The sequence below is a fragment of the Lynx canadensis genome, chromosome F2, assembly GCF_007474595.2.
Source record: "Lynx canadensis isolate LIC74 chromosome F2, mLynCan4.pri.v2, whole genome shotgun sequence".
In the NCBI taxonomy this organism is placed as follows: Eukaryota; Metazoa; Chordata; class Mammalia; order Carnivora; family Felidae; genus Lynx; species Lynx canadensis.
This window is the reverse complement of record NC_044320.2, coordinates 45,215,887-45,238,337: the sequence shown is the minus strand read 5'-3', so window position 1 is coordinate 45,238,337 and position 22,451 is coordinate 45,215,887. Positions and strand designations below refer to the sequence as shown.

General features: G+C 41.3%; 1 protein-coding gene across 2 annotated transcripts in view; it reads left to right on the top strand.

Annotated features, from left to right (window-relative positions):
• Window positions 1–22,451, top strand: part of NECAB1 (N-terminal EF-hand calcium binding protein 1) — a 180,072-nt gene that overhangs the window by 143,172 nt on the left and 14,449 nt on the right. For both annotated transcript variants that reach the window (XM_030304460.1, XM_030304459.1), the window contains exons 7-10: window positions 1,731–1,852; window positions 4,654–4,730; window positions 8,840–8,893; window positions 17,690–17,802. In XM_030304460.1, the coding sequence (XP_030160320.1) occupies window positions 1,731–1,852; window positions 4,654–4,730; window positions 8,840–8,893; window positions 17,690–17,802 (366 nt within the window). The remainder of the gene's footprint in view (window positions 1–1,730; window positions 1,853–4,653; window positions 4,731–8,839; window positions 8,894–17,689; window positions 17,803–22,451) is intronic.

Sequence of the window (22,451 nt, the reverse complement as noted above, 5' to 3'; positions counted from 1 at the left end):
GTAGCCATCAAAACAGCATGGTGCTGGCACAGAATTAGACACATGGATCAGTGGAACAGAATAGAAAGCCCAGAAATAAACTCATGATTATATGGTCAATTAATTGATATCAAAGGATACACACACACACACACACACACACGCACGCACACAGTGGAATATTACTTGGCCACATAGAAGAATGAAATCTTGCTTTTTGCAACAACATGGATGGATCTGGAGAGTATAAAGCTAAGTGAAATAATTCAGTCAGAGAAAGACAAACACCATACGATTTCACTCATATGTAGAATTTAAGAAACAAAACAAAGGAAAAAAAGAGACAAACCAGTTACAGACTCTTAACTATACAGAACACACTGATGGTTCTGAGAGAGGAGTTGAGTGGGGGGATGGGTGAAATAGGTGAAGGGGATTCAGAGTACATCTATGATGATGAACGCTGAGTAGTGTATAGAATTGTTGAATCACTATATTGTACTCCTGAAACTAATATAGCACTGTGCATTAATGATACTGGAATTTTAAAAAATAAAAAAAAGTTAATTGCCCCATAAAACCACCAATGAAGTAGGAGAATAAAATAAAAGTATCTTTTTAATATGGAGTGTCTCACAAATTTTGCCTCGCATGGTGCACCCTTTCCTGTGAAGCCATTAGATGTTCTCTTCCACCAAACCAAAGAGTAAATGAAATCCAAATTTAAAAGGGGGTTGGGGGGGAATCAGCACCAGAGAGAGGCTAAAGAAATTTTCCCTTACTGATAACAAAGGAAGATTTTTGGATGAATAAATTAATATTAGATTTTGCTGCATATAACAGGAAAAAAAGGAGGCTTAAACACATAAGGACTTATTATCTGTTATGAAAGAGCGTGGTGGCAGCAGCCTAATCAAGTATGACAGCTCTACAGATTTATCATAGACCTCCTGCCTTTTTCACATAGTAAGTACATCCTCGGGTTTGCCTCATGGCCCAATATGGTTGCTGGAATTCAGCTATCATGTTTGTATTCCAACCAGGAGAGAAGAATAGGGAACCAAATGCTTGCCTCCCGAATCGAATCCATCCTTTTAAGCAGTCTTCCTTTAAATTCCTTATAATATTTCCTTGCATATATCATTGTCCTGAGCTTTTCCTTTTAGGAAGCTAATAGATACATTTAAAAACTAAAGAATAAAGAGATAGCACTTTAAGCATATTATATATAGGTATGAGGATAAACATCCAAACGAACACTTGTTGTAAGCATTCCTTCTGTGAATGGGGAGTGGTGTGGAGGTGAGTAGGAACTCCTATTTGTTAAAATGAGTTTTATAGAATTATTTGACTTTTAAAAATATATGGATACATAGCCTTGATTTAAAAAATTTAAAACTGAAAGAAGAAACAGACTCCATAGGTGTTCGCAAACTAAATACACCAGCACACACAGAAACAGTTTTTCCACTGATGGTTTGGCCCAGAAAAGAAAGAAGTTTTTCTTAAATCACAAATTACGATATGATTTTTACTCAGACTTTTAAAGCATAAAGCCAGCTCCGAGTCTCTCCTGTAGGTTCACGTGTATAAAACCAAATCCTCTGGGTCTCTAGAGCGTGTTGGCAAGCAGTAATTCTCCTAACTTCTCATGTCGCTACACCAGAAAATCTTTGTGACTGATGGCTGAAGATCTGTTTCTCGGGGCCAGAGCCTGACGCTGAGGTTAAATGTGGTCTCTGTTGTTCCAGGCAAGGGCCGACCAAGCCAGAAGTCCTGTTGATCCAGTGGCCTGGAAAGCGATCAAGTCGCCGAGTCCAGAGGCACAACAGCTTCTCCCCCAAAAGCCCCCAGTTCAGTGCCTGTGGTCCAGGTAATGTAGCTTTGCCATTTTTCTTCTTCCAAACTGACTGTTTTGATTTTCACACTGATTTATTTTTTTTAAGCAAGTAAAACGGCAATAGTAATGAAATGCTTTCAGAAAAGTTTGTCTGAACCACAGTGGCAAAGAGCCTGTGGTATTAAGAACGAGGTGATGATCCACACCATTGTTTCCATGAGAATCCCACAACCGCACCTCGCAGTGCACAGAAGGTGATGGGACCTTGAGACCTGTAGAAATTCCTATCCGTTTCAAGGAAGGAAGCGCCCTTTACCCTAAGTTGCTCCGGATCCCCTAAAGCCTGCCTACACATATGCAAAGTCTGTTTCAGGAAGTGGGTAATATAACCTTTATTGGGCTGAAACCTTAGCTTTTAAAAAATGTTTTAATATTTATTTCTTTTTGAGAGAGAGGGAGCGTGCAATGGGGGGCGGGGGCAGAGAGAGGGGGACAGAGAATCTAAAGCAGGCTTTGCACTGACAGCAGCGAGTCCTGTGTGGGGCTCGAACTTACGAACTGCGACATCATGCCCTGAGCCGAAGTCGAGCGCTCAACCGACTGAGCCACCCAGACCCAAACCTGGACTAAAACCTTATTAATAATTTTTAGGTCATTATATTTTAATAATGTCATTTGTAATAATTACTTGGAAATTCATTTGAAATATACAAATCCATGTTACAAAATATCACAGTAATTTCTAGAAGCTATGTATGTGTATATGTATATGTATGTATATATATAAACCACTTGAACATACCATTTTAACACAATTAACCCTTATCTAATATTTCAGAAAATCAAAGTACTAACTCTAGCCTATATTTACACATACTGTACTTGGAAGGTTTCAAAGTGCTTTCTTGATCATTATCTTATATTCTAGTGCCTTATGAGATAGATGTCAGTATATTTATTTCCCCAGAAGTACAGCAATTTGTCCAAGGTCATATGATTCATTAGACCATTTTTACTTGGAAACAACCTCAAAATCTCAGTGTTTACAATTGCAAATATTTGTCTTTTTTGTTCATGGGTATGTAGTTGATTGTGATTTGGGTGATGTGTGCTCTCCAGCCTCTAGGTTGGGCTCAGCTCTGCTTCTCACGTAGCCTACTGGGATCAGTGACTACTTGAAGCAAACTCTTCTGCTGGGTGTCAGAAGCATAAATCACACAGCTCAGTTAAAAACCACTGTGTGCATCTTACCTGCTAGCTCTCCATTGACCAAATGAGTCACATGCCAAAGCCAGTAATAGTGGGAAGGGACATGTACTCCATCCATTGTGGTAGGAGGTCCTGCAAAGTTGAGGGGCAGAGGTTGTATATGTAGAATTCTATAGCAGGAAGATAGTGAAAACTTAGGAACAATGATATAGTCTACCATGTGTTGACGAGGAAATGACAGGTCTAGGCTCCTGAGTCAAAATATAGATTGTCCTTTATGCTTTAACCATTTTGAAAACACAGCAAAACCCAAAATATCCTTCCAAGAAATTTTGACGTGACAGCCACCTTAAATTCTTTTAGGAACAATCCGGAATGGAAATGTGTTAATTAATTCCTAAATTAAAAATAAACATAGATTTTGTTTATACAGTTACAGTGTTTTCTATTATAAAGCACCTTATTCTGATTTTTTGTAGCTGCTTCTGTGTGACTGTGCTACTACTTAGTTTTGCATCATAATTTATGCGATAAGCTTTGAGAGTTTTGCCCAAGAACGCAGAAAGAGAAGTGAATTCTAATGTAAAGTACTACCTCTTTATAATTTTGGTCTTATCTTTCTAACATTCAAAGCTAAAACAAGGCTTTATGGTTTGAATTCAATTACATTCTCCCATCAAGAAGTATTCAATACTATTATTTCAGCAAATGCCTACGAAATAATTTTGCACAAGCTGCCATAAGGATACAGAAGGATCCCGGGATGTTTGTGCAGGGGCTCAGACCACAACTCTTCCCTCTGCACCTTTGAATAATCTCCAGGTCATGAGTTCAAGCCCCACATTGGGTGTAGAGCTTGAAAAACAATAATAAAAGCTACTTATTTTAGAAAATGTAATTACAGCAATAATAACAGCAGAACTTACATAATGCTTGCTCCGGTGCTGGACTATAGATGTGTGTTTGTGTATATGTTCACACAGACATACGTATACTACATATATATGCATATGCATATGTTTGTATATACGCATATATATTCTAATTTATTCCTCACAATGACGATGTGGCCAGTGGTGATATTATTGCCATTTTAAAAATAAGGAAGCTGAGGCCAGAGGAGCCAAGTAATTTGACCATGATCTTCAGGTTCCAGAGTCTGCTCTCTTAACTGCTATGCCATGACCATATTGTCCATGTTTACTCAGGTCAGTCCATAGGAAAGGAGACACCAGCTACCTTACTGTGGTCAAGCCTATTATTTCCCTGGCTTCTTCCACTGTTTTGGAAGTAAGTTTAGAATTATTGATTAAAGCTTTCCTTTTTTCAGAAGAAAACTCAGCCATCTCGTGGGGTGGTAAAAGTGTCTCAGCAGGATCTGTTCTTTGACTATCAAAGACCAGTACAGGCGGCAACATAAAAACCACAGACTTGTAAGAGTGAACCCACTGGGATGCATGGATCTATGGAAATCAATAACTTAGAAAGCACTCAAGTGAATATATTTCTTAAAAGGGTGCTGACTAGTCAGTGACACTGTGTGCTTCCTTCCGGGTAAAAGGAAAATTCTGAGATGCCAGAGCATTCCTGCTCTGTTTAATTGCCCTCATGATTTTCCCCTCAAGGCTTATTAGAAGAAGACAACCAGTGGATGACCCAGATCAATAGACTCCAGAAATTAATTGATCGACTGGAAAAGAAGGTGGGTGCTTCCTTTTCTTTCTTCTCCCTCTCACTTGTCAGTGACCCGTTTTCCTCATTGCATTAATATATCCATGGCTGCCCCATGGATAGAATAATAGCCAGGAGCGCTGTGATGCTACAAATGACTACTTGGTAGTTATCTGGGCCTTTCTTTTTTTTAATGTTTATTTATTCTTGAGAGAGAGAGAGAGCGCGCGCGCGCGAGTGGGGGAGGGTCAGAGAGAGAGAGAGAGGGAGACACAGAATCCGAAGCAGGCTCCAGGCTCCAGGCTCCAGGCTCCGAGCTGTCAGCACAGAGCCCGACGCGGAGCTCAAACTCACAAACTGTAAGATCATGGCCTGAGCCAAAGTCGGACACTTAACCGACTGAGCCATCCAGGCACCTCTGAGCCTTTCTGTTAAAGCAAATAGAGAAGCTCACGTTAATTCTTAGGCCGCCCATGCCTACGCCTAGTTATATGTGCAATATGTGGAGTTGCAAGTTAAATAAATGTACTGCATTGCCTGACTCTTGAGTTATCACTGCCGTAGGTAGCAGGGTGCTTGAACAATGCATGTGGCAGCTCTTAGGGACGACCTGGCTGATGTCTTGGGAATGTTTCAAAGTGACTCAGGGAAATGGTTGCATGATATACTAAAAGATGAAATTACACTCTCAACCTCTAGAAAGTAGCTTCTTAACTGATGAGGGGGAGAACATCTTGATTAACAGTCCCAGAGCACTATATTGAAGGGAGAAGAGAGAATTCCCTGAAAGTAAAATGTATTGTCACTAAAATTGGAATAAATGCTTGTCTGATAACAAACTAGTGAACAAACAAACCTGTGCTATGGAGCAGTAAAATTTTAGTAAAAAGAGAGCAGCTAGAGAGGATATTCAGGTAAGGGTGATGGCATGAGTAAAGCTTAAATAGACCAGCTTAGTCTTTCATTTGGGGAAATGATAACAAATAAGATTGTGCGGATGGATGGGGCCATATTATGGATGGCATTAAATAATAGAGAAAGGGATTTGGGCTTGGCCTTGGAGACAACAGGAAGCATTTATTGTTTTTCAACAGGGAAGTGATATGACCAAAGAGATCTTTTAGATAGAAAATTGGACAGCAAGCATACAAACTGGATTTAAACAGATTTAAACAGGGGCGTTCAAAGTCAGAGCCACCGAAGCCATCTCAAGCAGTGACATTAAAGAGCAGGGTCTAGATCTGAGCCTGCTGGGGTTAGGTATGGAAAGAGACGGACCTGTATTGTATGACTGAAAAGAAAATGGCAGAGTTAAAGACTTAAAGTGAAATTAACAGGACCTCTGAGTGGGTATGATGGGTAAAGGACAGGAGTATCTCAAAGAGGAGTCTGAGGATTTGAGCCTGAGTGTCTCGCTCGATTTTACCACTAACAGAAATGGAGAGACAAGTGAGAGATCGTGAGGTGAGGTGAGGTGAGGTGAGGTGAGGTGAGGTGAGGTGAACCGGCTTATTAGATTGTTAATTTCAAGACCCAACAGGACACTTAGGCAGGAATGTCCAGGTAGATGTTAGTAGGTAACAAGTCAGGCCAGTGGTTTAAGATCTTAAGAACTGTCTCCACAAAGATGAAACTTCCAAGTCCTGAGGTTGAGTAAGACCTCTGAAAATGAGGTTCTGTACAAGTAATCAAGTCCAGGGGAAGCGACTTTGGAGAATGCCAGCCCCTCTGGCACCATGTCACCGTTTGTCACGTTTACGTTGGCCATTTACTGGGCAAAAAACCTAAACTTACAGTTGGCAGCAGTTCATCGTTCCTCCTTCCTAATTTTATTAATTGATATGTGAGCCGAGACTAAAAATATTCACGAGAAAAATGGCGGCTATGAAAATTAGTTTTCCAATCACGGAAGGGCTGGAAATCCATGACCTCTATTTGGAAAACAGACCTTGTTAAAACATAAAGAGTCTATTGTTACATAAATTTAGATTCATTTAAAGAACACAAATACTTCCTTTTCAAATGGCTTTGAGGTGCTTGGCAAACCTGTCTTTACTTGGTGTCTTAACTTTATATAGCTATTTTTAAAGGAATAGCTTAAACTTAGGTCATGCCTTTTTTTCCAACTTTAAATCAAAGTATTATCACATCTCTTTCTTCCCTAGACTTTTTCTTCCTCCCTTTCCATGAAAGGGTTTCATTTTGAGGACAATGTCTGAGAGATTTGCTGAAAGTATGATGTGATGGTCTTCAGCACTGGGTTCCAGCGGTGTGGGGCTCAGCAGGATCTGTCTTAATGAATGGAGAGGCAGTGCAAGTTCCGTTTGCTTCTACAACTTATTCTGTACTGCGAATTAGGCTTTTAGAGGAACAACTACCCGATTGCCAAACAGTAGCTAAGGGCATGTCATTTCACAGCTGACTCTCTCGTCTCCTGCAGTTTTGGGCACTAGGTTTGATCTCCCCATTAAGAGGAAGTGTACCTGCAGTGGAACAGGTGTTCTCTTTTCTCTCCACTTAGTGTGATAGATCCTTCCTGCACTGGAAACCAGGCCCAATACCATTCACGTGAGGGGGAAAAATAATACTTGCAATCGCTAAAAATCCCTTCAGGCGTTCTATCTTTCCATTTCAGCCTCTATGAGGATTTGTGGGGATATATTGAGATTATGTTTGCTATTTTGCTCCCACTCTGCAGAAACATCTTTATGTTAAATAACGGCAACAGAACCTGTTTGATCTTCATGAAGCCCTAAGTGTATCATCAGATCACAGGGCATCCTCTTTGAAGGGGTACAACTAAGGATGTTGTGTTGATACGACTTCATTTAAGCTGTTGTTATCTTAGATCAAAGAAAGTAGACGTGAAAAGTGTACCTGAGTTGGTGTTAGGGAAAAGGTGGGCAAGGAGACCATTGTTCCAGTTTCTGTCTTTAAGATTCACTTCACATCCATATGCATTGCGTCACTTCGCCTTCACAGAAAAGCTGTGATTTAAATGGGGCGTTCATTAGGCCATTCATTTATTCAACGAATGCTTGTTAAGCATCTACTTTATGCCAGGTATTATTCTGGCAGTGGAAATGCAGCAGTGATCCAAACAGGTAAGGTCCTTCATCCAACACAGACAGATCAAAATCAGTAAACAAATAAATGAAACAAGATAATTTCAGAGAGGGAAAAGTACTCTGAGGACAAACTAAGGCAATATGGTGGAGATGAGGGGTTGGATACTTAAGTGGGTGATCCGGGAAGGTCGCTGTAAGGCAGTGACATTTGAGTTGAGGTATGAGAAAGGAAAAGGAGGCAGCTAGATGGTGCCCTAGCGATAGAGAATTTAAGGCAGAGGAAACACTAAAAGTGAACCCTAGATAAGTCAAGTGACTTGTTTAAGGTTTTACTGCAAGAGAATAGCATAGCTAAAGCAACATAGCCCTGTTTTTAACAGGCTTATGTTATTTCAGACCGTCTGGATTTATACCGATTTCAAGGGATTTCTTTATCTATCTGAAGGAATTATTGTGCATAATCCTCACCACCAATACGAGGTGATATATTCTTAGAATGAAGTCCTCTGAGATTACATGCTTGGCTTCACTGGAGACATTAGCATCATCCACTGATCACGGTAGAAAATTCTAGGATCTTTTTAGTAGCCCTTCATTTTTAGAAAATATCAATAGTGTTTTCATTTGCTTTTGAGTTCATGTTTTAGTAAAGTAAAATTATCACTAGAGTGTAAATGTATTGTAGCCGTTACGCTAATGTCCATCATGATCTCCCAGGAAAAGTGGTGATCAGTACTAACAGCAAAAGAAATCAGCCTACTCATTTTTTTTTTTTTTTACTGTTCTACCCTTTCCCAGTTTTCATGAATCTCCTTTCTCTTTTGTTCTCTTTTAATATCAGTAAGCTTAAAGTAATAACAAATTGAACACACTGAAATGGCTCTTTACCATTGATAAATGGGTAAAAGAGTCTTTATTAGAAAAACTTCATTTTTAAAATCAGAATGATTCCATATCCTTTCAGATAATGAGCTGCTTTTGGCACAATATCAGCCACAAAAGAGTTACCATTCAAGTATATGATGTTTCCTCTAATTTCTGGTCCCTGCCTTCCCCATTTCTTTCTTTAAAGGATCTCAAACTTGAACCACGGGAAGAAGAAGTTATTGAAGGGAATACTAAATCTGTAAGTACTTTTTTTCTTTCTAGGTCAAAGTGTTAGAAATATGTACTTGGCAAATATTTGAAGGAAAAAAATTCTTCAAAATTAGCTACCATCTCAGTGAAATTTTGAAAAAGGAATACATAGGCATGTTCTATTTTGCACGGCTCTGTAGTAGTTTCTAAATTGTGATTCGTGAAAACCTAACAATGCCTACTTTGCAGGGGTTTTATGTAAGTATGTAGCATGTTATGTGTGTAAAATGAGAATTTTATGCACATATCAGTCAATGAGTTATTGAATAATTGAATGAATATGACCAGCAGAGAAGGGCAACATCCAAATTATGTCATAAACATTTTATAACCCCTGTAAGCCTGAGTGCCACGCCTGAGCTGAAACTTGATGCTATTTAGTATTATGTTACCCAGGGCCAGGCACACTGCAAGTGCTCAGAAATCATTTTTCAAAAACAAAGTTGACACTTAGAGAAAAAAGGAACATTTACATCCATAGGGAAAAGATGTCCATCCGCAGGGGTGGCAATTTATGGAGATCGAAAGAAAACGGATAAAGCGATGTTAACAGGCACTGAGACCCAACAAAAAGAAATTTGTGATTGCATAATTAAAAAGCAACACATATGTATGATTTGTTATTTTACTTTATTTTGAGGCACATATTTATAGCACATTCTGTTTGGAAAAAGTGGATCATTACATTTTCGTTTAGTGAAAATTTAAATTTTAAAATCTGGGCAACCCACAGAAAATCACTTTTTTCTTAATAACTATATTGTATACTATACAGGTCTTATAGGATCAATTGCATTTACGTGTGAAAAAGGTAGGAAATACCCTTCATCTCTGTACCAGGAACTTATTCCACAGGCACTGCCTATGTGATAAAAGGTGAGGTTCACCTGTCCATCGGCTCCTACCCATCTGTGCAAACTCACAGCACAAAGGGAGTCTTCAAAGGGGGAGCTTTGGAGGGTTCTCAGAGGAGCTTAATAACGAGTATTATGATTAGAATCCTATAGATATGGACACTTTCCCCAAAGATAACCCATAGTTCGCTACATGTTCCGTGCTTCTATTCCTCCAAAGACAGGGGTGTGGTCTGTGTTAATTCCTCAGGCACCCAGAATTCTAAAGGGGTACATTTTGGTGGGAAGCTGAGAAAGAGAAGGCCGCCGAGCGCGCATACTGGGAATGCTATTGCTAGAAGTCCCTTAGGGACAGGATTGTGACCTTGCAATCTTTGTATCTCTATCGTCAATTAGATTCGCATGTAGAGAACACTACACTCTAGTCCAGAAAACCGAACGTAACATTTCTAATGTCGAGAGAGACCATTGTCTATTCTTATATAATTTCCTGATGTGACACTATTCTCTCGCGCTAGCTATGTGGGAGAGAAATCGTCTAAGGATTGTTTATTAAAGGTGACAGACTGTTCCATTCTCGGGTCCCTGACAGAAGAGAGGCCAACGTCAATTTTGAGAGATTCGTCAACCCACACAGCATTACTAATTCAATAGTACATAAAAGTACTTACAAGAACAAAACAGGACTGGGCAAGTTGGTTCAGCAGTCAATATTGTTTAAAAGCAGGAAAGGATATTCCTTAACTATTTTCAACCACCTGTAAAAGTGAGTAACTGTGCTCTTTGGGAATACACATACAGTAATGATTTGAGCAAGTTTTTTTTTTTTTTTTTCAGAGCTGCCAGTAAGGTATTTGTCCTTAAAAGTTGTAGTTGATAGTTAGTGACAGTGACGCATCACTGTCGACTCTTATGAAACCTTCTATATTCAGAATGACCGTAACAAATCTTCACTGTGCACAGCTGGCACTCATCATTCCACGCTCTTCCATGTTCAGTGATTTATCTTGGTGACCCAAACCAGTAGACGTCATTGACTAGGGAGGTAGCTTGCCTTTTCCATTGGTGAATACATGAGAACTTTGAAAAATAAATTGCCCATCAGAAACCAGAGAATAAACTTTTTATGATATACTTTATTTTTTAAGTATATTTATTTACCTTTGAGAGAGAGAGAATCCCAAGCAGGCTCTATGCTATCAGGACAGAACCCAGTGCAGGGCTTAAACTCACAAACCACGATATCACAACTTGAGCCGAAATCAGGAGTCGGACGCTTACCTGACTGAGCCATCCAGGTGCCCCATGATATAATTTTTTTAAAGCTAATCTTTAGTGAGCCTTTACTATGTGCCAAGTGTCATCCCAAACACACACTTCTATAATTCAGTTCATCCATCATTATGAGGTGGCGCCATCATTAACCCCATTTTGCAGGTGGAGAGTCAAGGTGTGGAAGGATTTAAGCCCCCTAGCTGGACCCCAGCAGTTCTCCGCCAGACCTGCACCTGCCCTGACACTGCAACAGTCCGGCTCTAGTGTTTGGTGCATTTCTGGGCACTAAAGTGGAGCTGTTCTTTGCCAGTGAGATTGGGAGCTGACAGATGACTCCTTTTCCTGAGATTTCCTGCCATGAGAGCAGAGCAGTAGTATCTGGTAGGCTTATTTAAGCACACAGCAAGAGTCTTGAAACCAACTAGCTGCCACATCTAGTTTTCTGGGACGTGAGCCATTACATAATGATGAGTCTAGGATGTGATTTCTTTCTTTTTTTTTTTTTTTAAGGTCCTTTGTTTTTCCTCAGTGAGAAGTAACATCTATTGAGTATCTATCCTGGGCAACATTTTTACATAATTCGATTTAATCCTCCCCAAAGCTATGATACCAAAGTACCACGGCTCCGATTTCATTTGGTGATTTCGGATGAAAAGATGGAGGCACTGGTTCAAGGCCACATAGCTAGTAAAAGTGAAGCCAAGCTTTTTTAAATGTGTACTCTCCGCTCTTAAAGAGGAAAGGAACGAGGACAAGGTGATGGAGGTAGATGAAAAACAATGAGGCAGGGCTCTAGAGTTTTCAGGACCACCTCATACCGTTCATATCCTTTCCTGGAGTGAATAGTGCGTGAATAAAATTTATTAAAGAGCTTTTAAGAATAGTCCATGACAGGGGCGCCTGGGTGGCTCAGTCAGTTGAGCATCCGGCTTCGGCTCAGGTCATGATCTCATGGTTTGTGAGTTCGAGCCCCGCGTCGGGCTCTGTGCTGACAGCTCGGAGCCTGGAGCCTGCTTTGGATTCCGTGCCTCCCTCTCTCTCTGCTCCTCCCCCGCTCATGCTCTGTCTCTGTCTCTGTCTCTGTCTCTCTCTCTCTCTCTCTCTCTCTCTCTCTGTCTCTCTCTCAAAAATAAATAAAACATTAAAAAAAAATAAAGAATAGTCAATGACTAAAAACAAAAGCAACCTCTTGCTTGTTTGTTGTATGAAGAACTTGGTCACCAGTTATATGCCAGGCCCTGGGGGAGAGTCTGGAGATGAAATAGTGAATGTTCCAGGCTACAGGACAGACCAGAAGGAGCTGCAGTGATTAAACAAGGGTCTACAATACACTGCGATGAAGGTTACTATAGGAAAGTATAGATTTGCGCAGTGATGGAACACAACTTAGGAGGCCCGGGAATGCTTCCAGAATGACATAGTATTCAAAATGAAATCAAAAAGAGTAAGGATCTTTTAAAAATATTTACTTATCCCTTACAACATTGAATTGTTCAAACGTCACACCAAAAGAACAACACTAAGGTGCTATGTAGGAATATTAGAATGTTCCAAGTGGTTTACAGCCATCGTGTGACAAAGATAGCAAGTTTTGGAATTCATAATCTTACTCTTGCCATAATGAAAAAGGAAATGTACATCAGAGATAAACCCAGACCTAAACTCCGAGACTATGCCTTTATGACTCATGGAAAATTGGGGGGTAACTTATTGTCTTCTAGCTGTCAAGTGCCAAGCAGGGAGTATGAATCATTGAAAGCTCAAAGATTTTTGAAGGGAATCCAGCCAGCTCACATATCCTGGATCTGGGCAGGAGTACTGATACACCCAAATCCTTTCTGCTTGAGGCCACTGTATGCCTCGCGAGGCACCTCTTATCAAACAATTACTGGAAAAAGATGCCAATTCCCTAGATACTTTCTATATTCAAAAAGTTCTTTTTGGATTCAATATAATTTTTAACAAGGTTTTATCACGTTCTGGCGCTTTTCAGAAGCTCTAACTTTTCTTGAGTACATTATTGTTGTTTACACCAGAATAGCTTACACAATAGGAGTTTACAAATCTGGTATCTTTTTCTGCCTTTCTCCCCTCGTAAAGCCTGTGAATATTTTGTGAAGTAAATGAGTCCTGTCATACAATATCATATGGATTGGGGCTTATTGCCAACTAATATGCCAGGGACTATTAGAACATAGTCTTGCTTTGCTATAGCTATTATGAGATTGAACAAGAGCACACAAGAAGGTCTGTTACATTTCTGAAAACATGCTTGGAACACAACTGTGTAGTAAGTAGAGCTAGAAAACATGAACCAAATTAGTTGCATTTAAAATATTTCTGTCTCCAGAGATTTAAAAAGCTGAAATTCCTTGAAATAAAAAAATCCAAAGGGCGCCTGGGTGGCTCAGCCGGTAACGCATCTGACTCTTGGTTTCAGCTCAGGTCATGATCTCGTGATTCGTGAGTTCAAGCCCCACACTGGGCTCCATGCTGACAGTGCAGAGTCTGCTTGGGATTCTCTCTCACACCCTCTCTCTCTGCCCCTCCTGTGCTCTCTCTCTCAAAATAAATAAATAAACTTTTTTTTAAAGAAATCCAAGAAATCAAAGGTAGATGCAACTAACCTAACGTGACTAGCAAGTACTGTTCTGTAAATGTTCCGTCATAATTCCATCATAACAAAATCCCTATAAAGTAAATAATAAAGGCAACGCTACGCCTTCTAAAGCAGAGAAACAAAACTGCTCTGGGCTGGCTGTTCACACCAGATTTCAGTGAGGATCTCAGACTGTATATTTGACATAAGTGACATACAGAAATATCATTAAGGTATCAGGGCACCTTCTCTACCTCTCCCGTGCTCCACATCCTACAACTTGACCTGGCTAGCCTAGAAAAGGTAAGGATTTTCTTTGGAGCTCAGAAGGTCTATTTTAAATTACCCAAGGAGATTCAGAAAGCTTCTCTTGTCACAGTAGTCATAACACGTAGACAGATTATCTGGACCTCGGAAGTTGTTTTCTTTGTGTAAATATCTGAGGAAAGGAGGGAAAAGGCATGCCTTGTTTGGGTTGCAAAGTAAATTTATTTTCCAAATCATATTCACATCCATCTATGTAAGTGAATGAATCACTTAGCTACTGCTGTGTAACAAACCACCCAAAATGAAGTGTTGTAAACCACAATTCTAGAGGCAGGCAATTTAAAGTGGGATCAAGCGGATGGTTCTTCTGGTGTCAGCTGGCCTCCTTAGGGCATCTGCAGTCAACTGCATGCCAGCTTTGCTGATCTTGGCGGGACTTCCTTATATGTGCGGGGACTCGGCTGGGATGAATCCACTGACCCAGCTCTGTTCTCTGTGGTCTTTAATTCACCAGCACGCAGGTCGACAAAACTACAGTGTGCTGCCTATTTTTACCTATAAAGTATTATTGGAACACAGCCACACCCATTTGTTTGTTGTCTGTGGCTGCTCTCACACTAAAACAGATGGAGGAATGTGACAGGAACCTTAGGGCCCACAAAGCCTAAAATATTTATTATCTGTCCCTTCACATAAAAAGTTTGCTGACCCCTGCTCTCACAGGGCTTGTTCACATGACAATTTCAGGGATCGGAGAGAAAGTGTGAAAACTCACAAGGGGTCTGGAGGCCTAACCATGAAACTGGCACCCTCTTACTTCTGCCATGTTCTGTTGGCCAAAGCAAGTTTATAAGGCTGGCCCAGATCCAAGGGAAGGAGAAGTAGAATCCATGTTTTCATAGAAGCAGCCGAAAAGTCACATTTCAAAGGACACGCATTGCTCATGGTTCTGCTCATGGTTGCAAATTAGATCACATAAGAGTTGCCTTCAGACTAAAAGGAGTATGGTGGAATAGGTAGATATAAATTTATATCTCTCATTAGAAAATCCATGAGAATCGTCTGAGTCATTGTTGATCACAAATACATGATCGAGAAGTTCCTACAGATTTGTGTCAAAAGAACGTGTCCACAATGATTTTGGCAGAGAGATTAACTTAAACTCTTAGTAACTGATATTAAAAACAGGTCCTGCGAGAGTCGTACAGGGGGCTGATTGTTCATTACACAATCTGAGGAGATAGTTATAGGCATGTATCTACCTATTTTTGATCTCTGACCCTTAAAGGGAAATAAAACAAAGCTTAGTTAAAATTACTGAACTCATTAAGTAACTGGGCTACGAAAACAAATAGACCCAAATGGAGAATGATTCCAATATAATGCAAGTTTTTTCCTTGCCCAATAATCAGTTCACACAATGATTCAGGGACACGGGCTCCTCCTCTCAAGTGTGGCTCTGCCATTCCCAAGACAGGTCATTCTATCAACAGAAAAGGGGAAGAGAATGTGGGAGGGGCTCACCTCCTTCTTGAACATCTTGTCCCAAAAGCAATACACAGCACTCCTGCTCATATTCTATTGGTGAAAACTTATCAGTTGATTACACCTAACTGCAAAGGATGATGCAACATGTGCTCTAACTGTACCTAGAAAGAAGAGGAAATGGATTTTGGTGAATAGTTTGGAGTCTTTGCCACAGTGAGCCTTCCGGTCATTAAATATTCATTCTTTTCACATATATAGAACACACCCAGAGTCTTCTCCATTACTGCTTCTGGCTCAAAGTCTAGGATCCCTGCATGATGATCAGTCCTCTCTGTAAGATCCAGATGTAGACCCTTACGGTCCGGTATACTTATGAATCAAGAAGTAAGCTATCTCCCCTTTCCACTCCCCCCAAACACAGAGATAAAATATACAATGATAAAACCGGGCCAGGAGAAATGTCATAAAAAGTGCGATTCAGGAAAGGCATGAGTAGGAAGCATACGGCATTCACTGGTTCGTTGCAACAGTGAATTCATGCTGGGAAGGTATTTGTCAGGGAAGGAAGTTCTGTGATGGGACACCGGATCTCCATTCTGGGAGGAACCCCCTTGTCCATTGTTCTTCTTTTGAGAGTTTCTTCTCGTTTCATCAGCCTCCGTGACCACATCAAAAACAGCTCACTGACGAGTACTGTACTCTGTAGGAGTTATGCGGTATTGATAGCTTGTGTCCCGCTCGTGTGCGTTTGGGTGCCCAAATATTACTTTAAGGCTCACTCAGAGGATTTTTGAGACTGGAATCAAGATTTATTTGACAGTACACTTCTGTCAAAAATTTAATAGACTTCTGGTCAGTTTACATATCGTCAGTTTCATGTGCTAGTATCGATACCTTAAGTTATTCTACACACGTTGTTTTCAAACCTTGTTGATTTCTTTACTAAACCTTATAAAGGCAAGGATTCTATCTTGATTCGTCACTGTATGCCCAGAATCCAGCACCCAGCATTTGCCTGCAGGAAAACAAAGTAGGAACAATTATTGAATACATAAAGTGCCTAACATCATACCTAGTAGATACCATCATACCTAATAGATACCATAATATCTATTGGTATTATGGTCTTCGACAATGGTAGCTATTAACAATGAAGCAAGAAACTCATCGGACAGGAGACAGCAAGCTGGGTGCTTAATTCTGGCTCTGCTGCTACACAGTGCAAGTTATTTTCCTCATATTCTGAATCATCCTTACATTCTTGCTGTTGTTTTGCACTTAAATTTTTTTTTTTTTTATTTCAGAGCACCCACGTAGGGGAGGGGGCAGGGGGAGAGAGAGAGAATCTTAAGTAGGCTTGATCCCACGACCCTGGGATCATGACCTGAGCCGAAATCAAGAGTTGGATGCTCAACCAAGTGAGCCACCCAGGAGCCCCTGTTTTGCACTTTTATAACTCACTCCCAATCCTTTTTTTTTTTTTTTTTTTTTTTTTGCACTTCTGTGATTCCTTCCCAGCCCTTGATGATGGAAGAAAGGCTTTATCCTGAGATCAAAATGCCATGAGAAGCTCACAGGCAGAACTGTAGGAAAGTCTTCAAAACTACAAGTGCTATAAAGGTGATAGGATTTGTTACAAGAAGCAATTGGCATCCATCCCAGTGTGATCCTTTAAACACAGTCTCCATCTGACGCCATGAGATTTTGAGTAGGGCCTATGGCATATCTTAGGTGGTTAATGTTTGAGAACCCTGTGACGGTTCATGTACCTTTGGAAATGCAACTTTGAGCACACGTTGCTTGAAATTTGGTTGTTTGTAATGATGTGCGAAACATGTCTATTATCACGAAATACTTACGGTGAAGGTGGAGCTGTCCGGTGTGTGGGGTAGGACCACTCTTTAAAAATGACTATAGGCCGGTGATCCCAGCCCTGGCTGCACGTTACAGTCACCTGGGGAGGTTTTTGTAAATACCAGTGCTTGGATCTCACGTCCAGAGATTCTGATAGAAGTGCAATTTTAAAACCTCCCCAGCGCTTCAAATTGAGAACCACTGCTTTTAAAAGGGAAGTATGTCATTGGGAAGACATTCTCTTTGCACCTGCTTCGAGAGGCAAGAAGAATGTCCTGCCTGCATTACGGCTTTTATACAGTGTTGTTGCCTTGGATCGGTCAGGGTCTTCCTGTTGGTCGTATTTTCAGATGAGAATTGTTTGCCTTGTGAGGAGGGCTGGGCCGGGCTGCAGGGGGTCAGCTTCAGCAAGGCTCCAGAGCAGTGACCCTTGCCTCTTCCTCCGCAGCACATCATGCTTGTGCAGCGTCAGATGTCTGTGATAGAGGAGGACCTGGAAGAATTCCAGCTTGCTCTGAAACACTATGTAGAGAGTGCTTCTTCCCAAAGCGGCTGTTTGCGGTAAGTGCTCCCTTGCGTGCAGGATGAAGGTGGGGCTGGCAGAAAGGCATTTGAGAATTTCCTTGTGTTTCTGTTGATTATTCCAGCCTTCCGGGTGATGCATTTTGGCAGACTTTAGCTGGATGTTCCTCTTTTATTCTTGGGCTCTGTGTGGATTTTGATCACTGGGGGCACCAAGGGAAATTAAACGGAGAGAACGATTTGAAACGGAGAATTTTGCATAGACTGAAATCTCCCCTTTTGCCTCCAGGCAGGCCCACGCTGATTTAAAATCACCTCTGGTAGATGAGGCCCCAAGTCCAGTACATCTAGCTCTGATTGCTCCCTTGGCAACATGCCCCATATCCTAATAATCATTTCAGCCATTATGAAACTGCACAATATCTGAAGTCTTGATTACAGGTCATTTAGAAAAAAAAAAAAAAAAAAACCTCTTTCCATAGCCGCCCCAGCTCAGGCTTCAATTATCTTAGGCTACTAAAATTTATGGTCTATTCCTCATTTTCAGTTTCTCTACTCCAAGTGGTCCAACAAACAGTTACTAGAAAAATTTTTCCAGAAACAGTTATTATAAACTATTCCCTTAATCAGGAACTGCAGTAACTCTCTGAGTGTCTTAACCAAGGGCTAGCTGTTTCTCTGGTGCTGTGTTTGTCCGACTCGAGAATCCATAGCACTGCTACCATTGTCTCTCCCTCACCGGAGCTTGCCCAGCTGCCCACTGCCTTTCCAGCATAATCCGTGCCTCTGGCCCGGCCATTCTCCCTCCCAGAAATGCATGGCCAGCTGGTAGGTCTTGGCCAAGCCCACATTCTGCCTCGAGTCCAAAGCCCAGCCCCAGACTCACCTGCTTCTGGAAAACGACCACAACCAGAACACCCCTGCCTTGGGAGCTGGTTTAAACTGCATTTCATAATGCTTTTCAAGTATTCCTTCGGTAAAGCTCTTAAATGCATGTGTGCATACGTGTGTATTACACACACGCATAGAAACTCATACTGAGTACTTCGGTGTTACTCCCAGTAATTCTGTTTTATTCATGCTCCAACAGAATACCTCCCCAGTTAAGAAGTCTGGCTCTGGAGTTAAAATTGGGATCGTATTCGTTTTGTGATTTAGGGAAAGATCCTAATTGGCTCTAAGCTTCCGTTCCTCATCTCGAACTTCCTAAGGTGATTGTGAGGGATTAACTGAGTGCTCGGCCCAGAGAGGCCCAGAGACCGTGAGCTGGGGTTGCTATCGCTTCCTCATCTGGCTGGCTGACCTCTGACCCACTCTCTGGCATTTAAGGGGACTTGCTCAGCGCTGTTTAGGGCAGACGCTCACCATCTTCCAGTCATGCCATTGTAAGAGAAACACAGGAGATGCTGAGCTTGCTTTGTTGTTGTTGTCGTCGTCCTACTTCACACCAGACTCAGAAGGGCTCACATTGAAACCATTGTAGTCCTTTTAGTTCAGTGACCTAGGGATTTGCCAAAGTGAGAGTCTATATAGCTTTAAAATCCTACTCACGTAAAACTGGAAGTGACTGCTTGGAAAATGCAAAAAGAGTGTGATGTGTGTGTGTGTGTGTGTGTGTGTGTGTGTGTGTGCGTGCACGTGTGCACCTGTACACCATCCACTACAGAAAGTAGAGCACGGTACTAGCCAAAGAAATGGGAACATAGAGCAGATCAAGTCTGGTTTGGTTATCACAATCTCCAGGGATGGTTTAGCCTTCTTGCATTTATAAATAGGGCACAAAGTTTGCTTATTCTTTAGGGTTCAGAGATACTGCTTTAATGTGTGTGGGACAAAGGGCCTGAAGCCAGGCGGACGGCCCCGGCAGCGGGGAAGCAGGTGTGGGAGAGCAGCTGAGTAGATAGATCTGTGCTGCCTGCCACGGACTCTGTCCTCTCAGCAGCCAAGGAAAATTGCTCCCTCGGCTCCAGCTGTGAAGAACAGGGAGGGAGAGGATCCTCTTCCAGGGAGATAAATGGAGACTCAGCTTCTCCTCTTCCCTTGCACGACCGGTTTGTTTTTTAAGGACTCTTGACTCACTTATTGCTGATTTTTCAGCTGATTTCCTTCTTTTACTGAAATTCTCAAAAAGTAGACTTCATCAGATGGAAGGAGCATCAGAGAACCACTCCACATGGGTGCAAACCATATGGAATACACGTTATGCTGGCACGCCTAAATTCAGTTGCGCCGTTAATCCAATTCAGTCTCCTGTCTGCATCCATTGATGGGCGAATGGGTCACTCACGCTGTCAGTCATGCTCCACCGTGCCCTGCACCGTTGCCTTGGGCTTGGCTGATACAATAAAACTCTGAGAATTACCACTTTTGCAGATTCTTCTCCCATAATGTTAGGCTCAGCTTCACCATGGCTAGATAGGAAATGCTGCTGTAACACAGAGTAGGAATTAAGGATTTGCTACTAGATTAAGCAGTTTGTGCCCATGCTCTTATTTCTTCTTCACTTGCAGTGATCTGATGTATCACCTCCAGTTAAGGAGGAAATACGCTCAGATACATTAACCATCTTGCCCAAGTGTGTCTGACTCCAAAACCCACATTTAATCCTTCTTCCCCGTATTTGGTTATCGTTGAATTAAAGTTTCCTAGACTTTCTGTGGTTAACCATGGGTAGAATGGACAAGATCCCTTCTGTTCCAATTACAGGTTCTTATTTTCTTAAATTCCGGCAACTGAATTAGAGAGGCTTTTGCCCTGAAGGTACTTGACTGTAAGACTTAGCTGTTTAGGGGCTGACAGAGCCCTTGTCGGAGTATTAGTCAATTGAGTTTTAAAATGAGTTGTTAGTGGAAAAGCCAAGCAGATCAGTTGTGTGATCCGTCTATTATACACACGCACACACGTGTGCATGTGCACTGTTTGATGATCTTTTTGCTTATTTTGTAATCATGAAGGCTTATTAATCCCTGGGGGGAGGCACCAATTGAATATATGTGTGTATTCTTAGAACCATGCTTGATACCGGGAAAAATGAGAAGAGTTTCTGCTTTCAAGGGTCTTAGAATCCAGTTGGGAAAATCTGTTATTCATTCATGGCCTAAAATTTCACTGCTGCTAAGTAGAATAAAATGTTTTCTGAAGTCACTCTCAGATGTGAATTCTAGAATTTGTCTGTATTCTAAACTCTATGTCAAGGGCTCAGGAAACTTGAATGTGGAATTGTATTAGAATTGACCCTGAACTTTACCATGGCCAAAGAATCATCTTTTAAGAACGAATGATACCCTCTGGCATATCATTTATCAGCATTTTTATGTAGGTGAAATAAATTGGTGGCTGGATCTTCGTGTGGAGAAGTGGAGATTGTCCCTCCTGATGGGCCTTTTCTCCTGTGGTTAGGTTCTGTGAATTAACCTAGGACATATGGGGAAAGCAGGAAGCCAAGAGGAAGAGAGTTTTTCCATGAAGAGCCAGCTGCCTTTGGTAACTTATCTTCAACCCCAATTGTTCCTGACCACATCCTTTCCCTTAGAAACTGTTTCACTGCCATTTTCCAGCTGCCAGGAATATTCAATCCTGGAGCTCAGGGCTGAAGCTCAGGGCTGGGCTGAAGCTCTAAGTGACTGCATCCAGGGACAGCTTAGCCAAAGAACTCTTGCTTCAGCCAGTGCGTGGTAAGTATCACAGGAAGTCTGAACACATCGAGGAGCAAGACTAAAGCATATAGCCACAACTCAGCAATGTGCTATGTAATTCTAAGTTGGAAAATAATTGAAAGCTAATCATTCAAGCCCAAAGCCTTTTCAATGGAAATATTGCCAAGAGAAATGTTTCTAAAAATTATTTCATAATTAACCTTTTCTCAGTGGCATTATTGCACATTGCATATGTTATCTGTATTGTACAGTCTCAAGTAGCAATGTCCTTAAACACCATTGCTATGTATTGGTCAGTTTCATTCTTACCTGAAAGCACCCGGGCAGTAGCACAATTCTGATTAGCATTTTCACCCATGTCCCTTTAAGCCAAAATCTGCACTGGCCTTTCAGCTCTATCATCTGGCTCTTTACCAGATGGCCTATAGTCAGGAAGAAAGAGAAGGGTGCAATACCAACAAGCCTTCCTTCAAGATCTGATCCTCAGGATGCAAGCATTTCCCAGAAGCCCTTGCTTCCCTGCATACATTCCTTGGCATTTCATTGGCCCAGCTCAAGTCACATGGTCGTTCCTGACTCCCGGGTAGGTGAGGATACTGGTGTCCAACAGAAAGGAGTGAGATGGTGATGACTGTCTCAGTCCAGTGCTGATGGGCTGATTGGATATATTGCAAACTCAACAATGGCAAGGTTCTGTTAAGAAAGAGGGGGGTAATAGTTGGGCAATAGACAGTGTTTGGTATATCATCCCCAGAGTCACTTCAACTCCCCAGAGTCCCCAGAGTAATTAAAATTACTTAATCCACATAAAATGTTTACACCAGGGTCTGGAACAGAGTGATACACATGTTAGCAATCATCACCATTGCTGTTAGTGTATATAAATAATATAATGATCATCATCATTATTATTGGCTTGCTGCTTCTCATTTTCACAAATATGTCTTTTTTCCTTCAGTTTTTTTTTTCCTGGCCTCATTTTCTCTCCAGTTTCTTTTACTTTTGTCATACTTCTCAGCTTTAGCACCATTG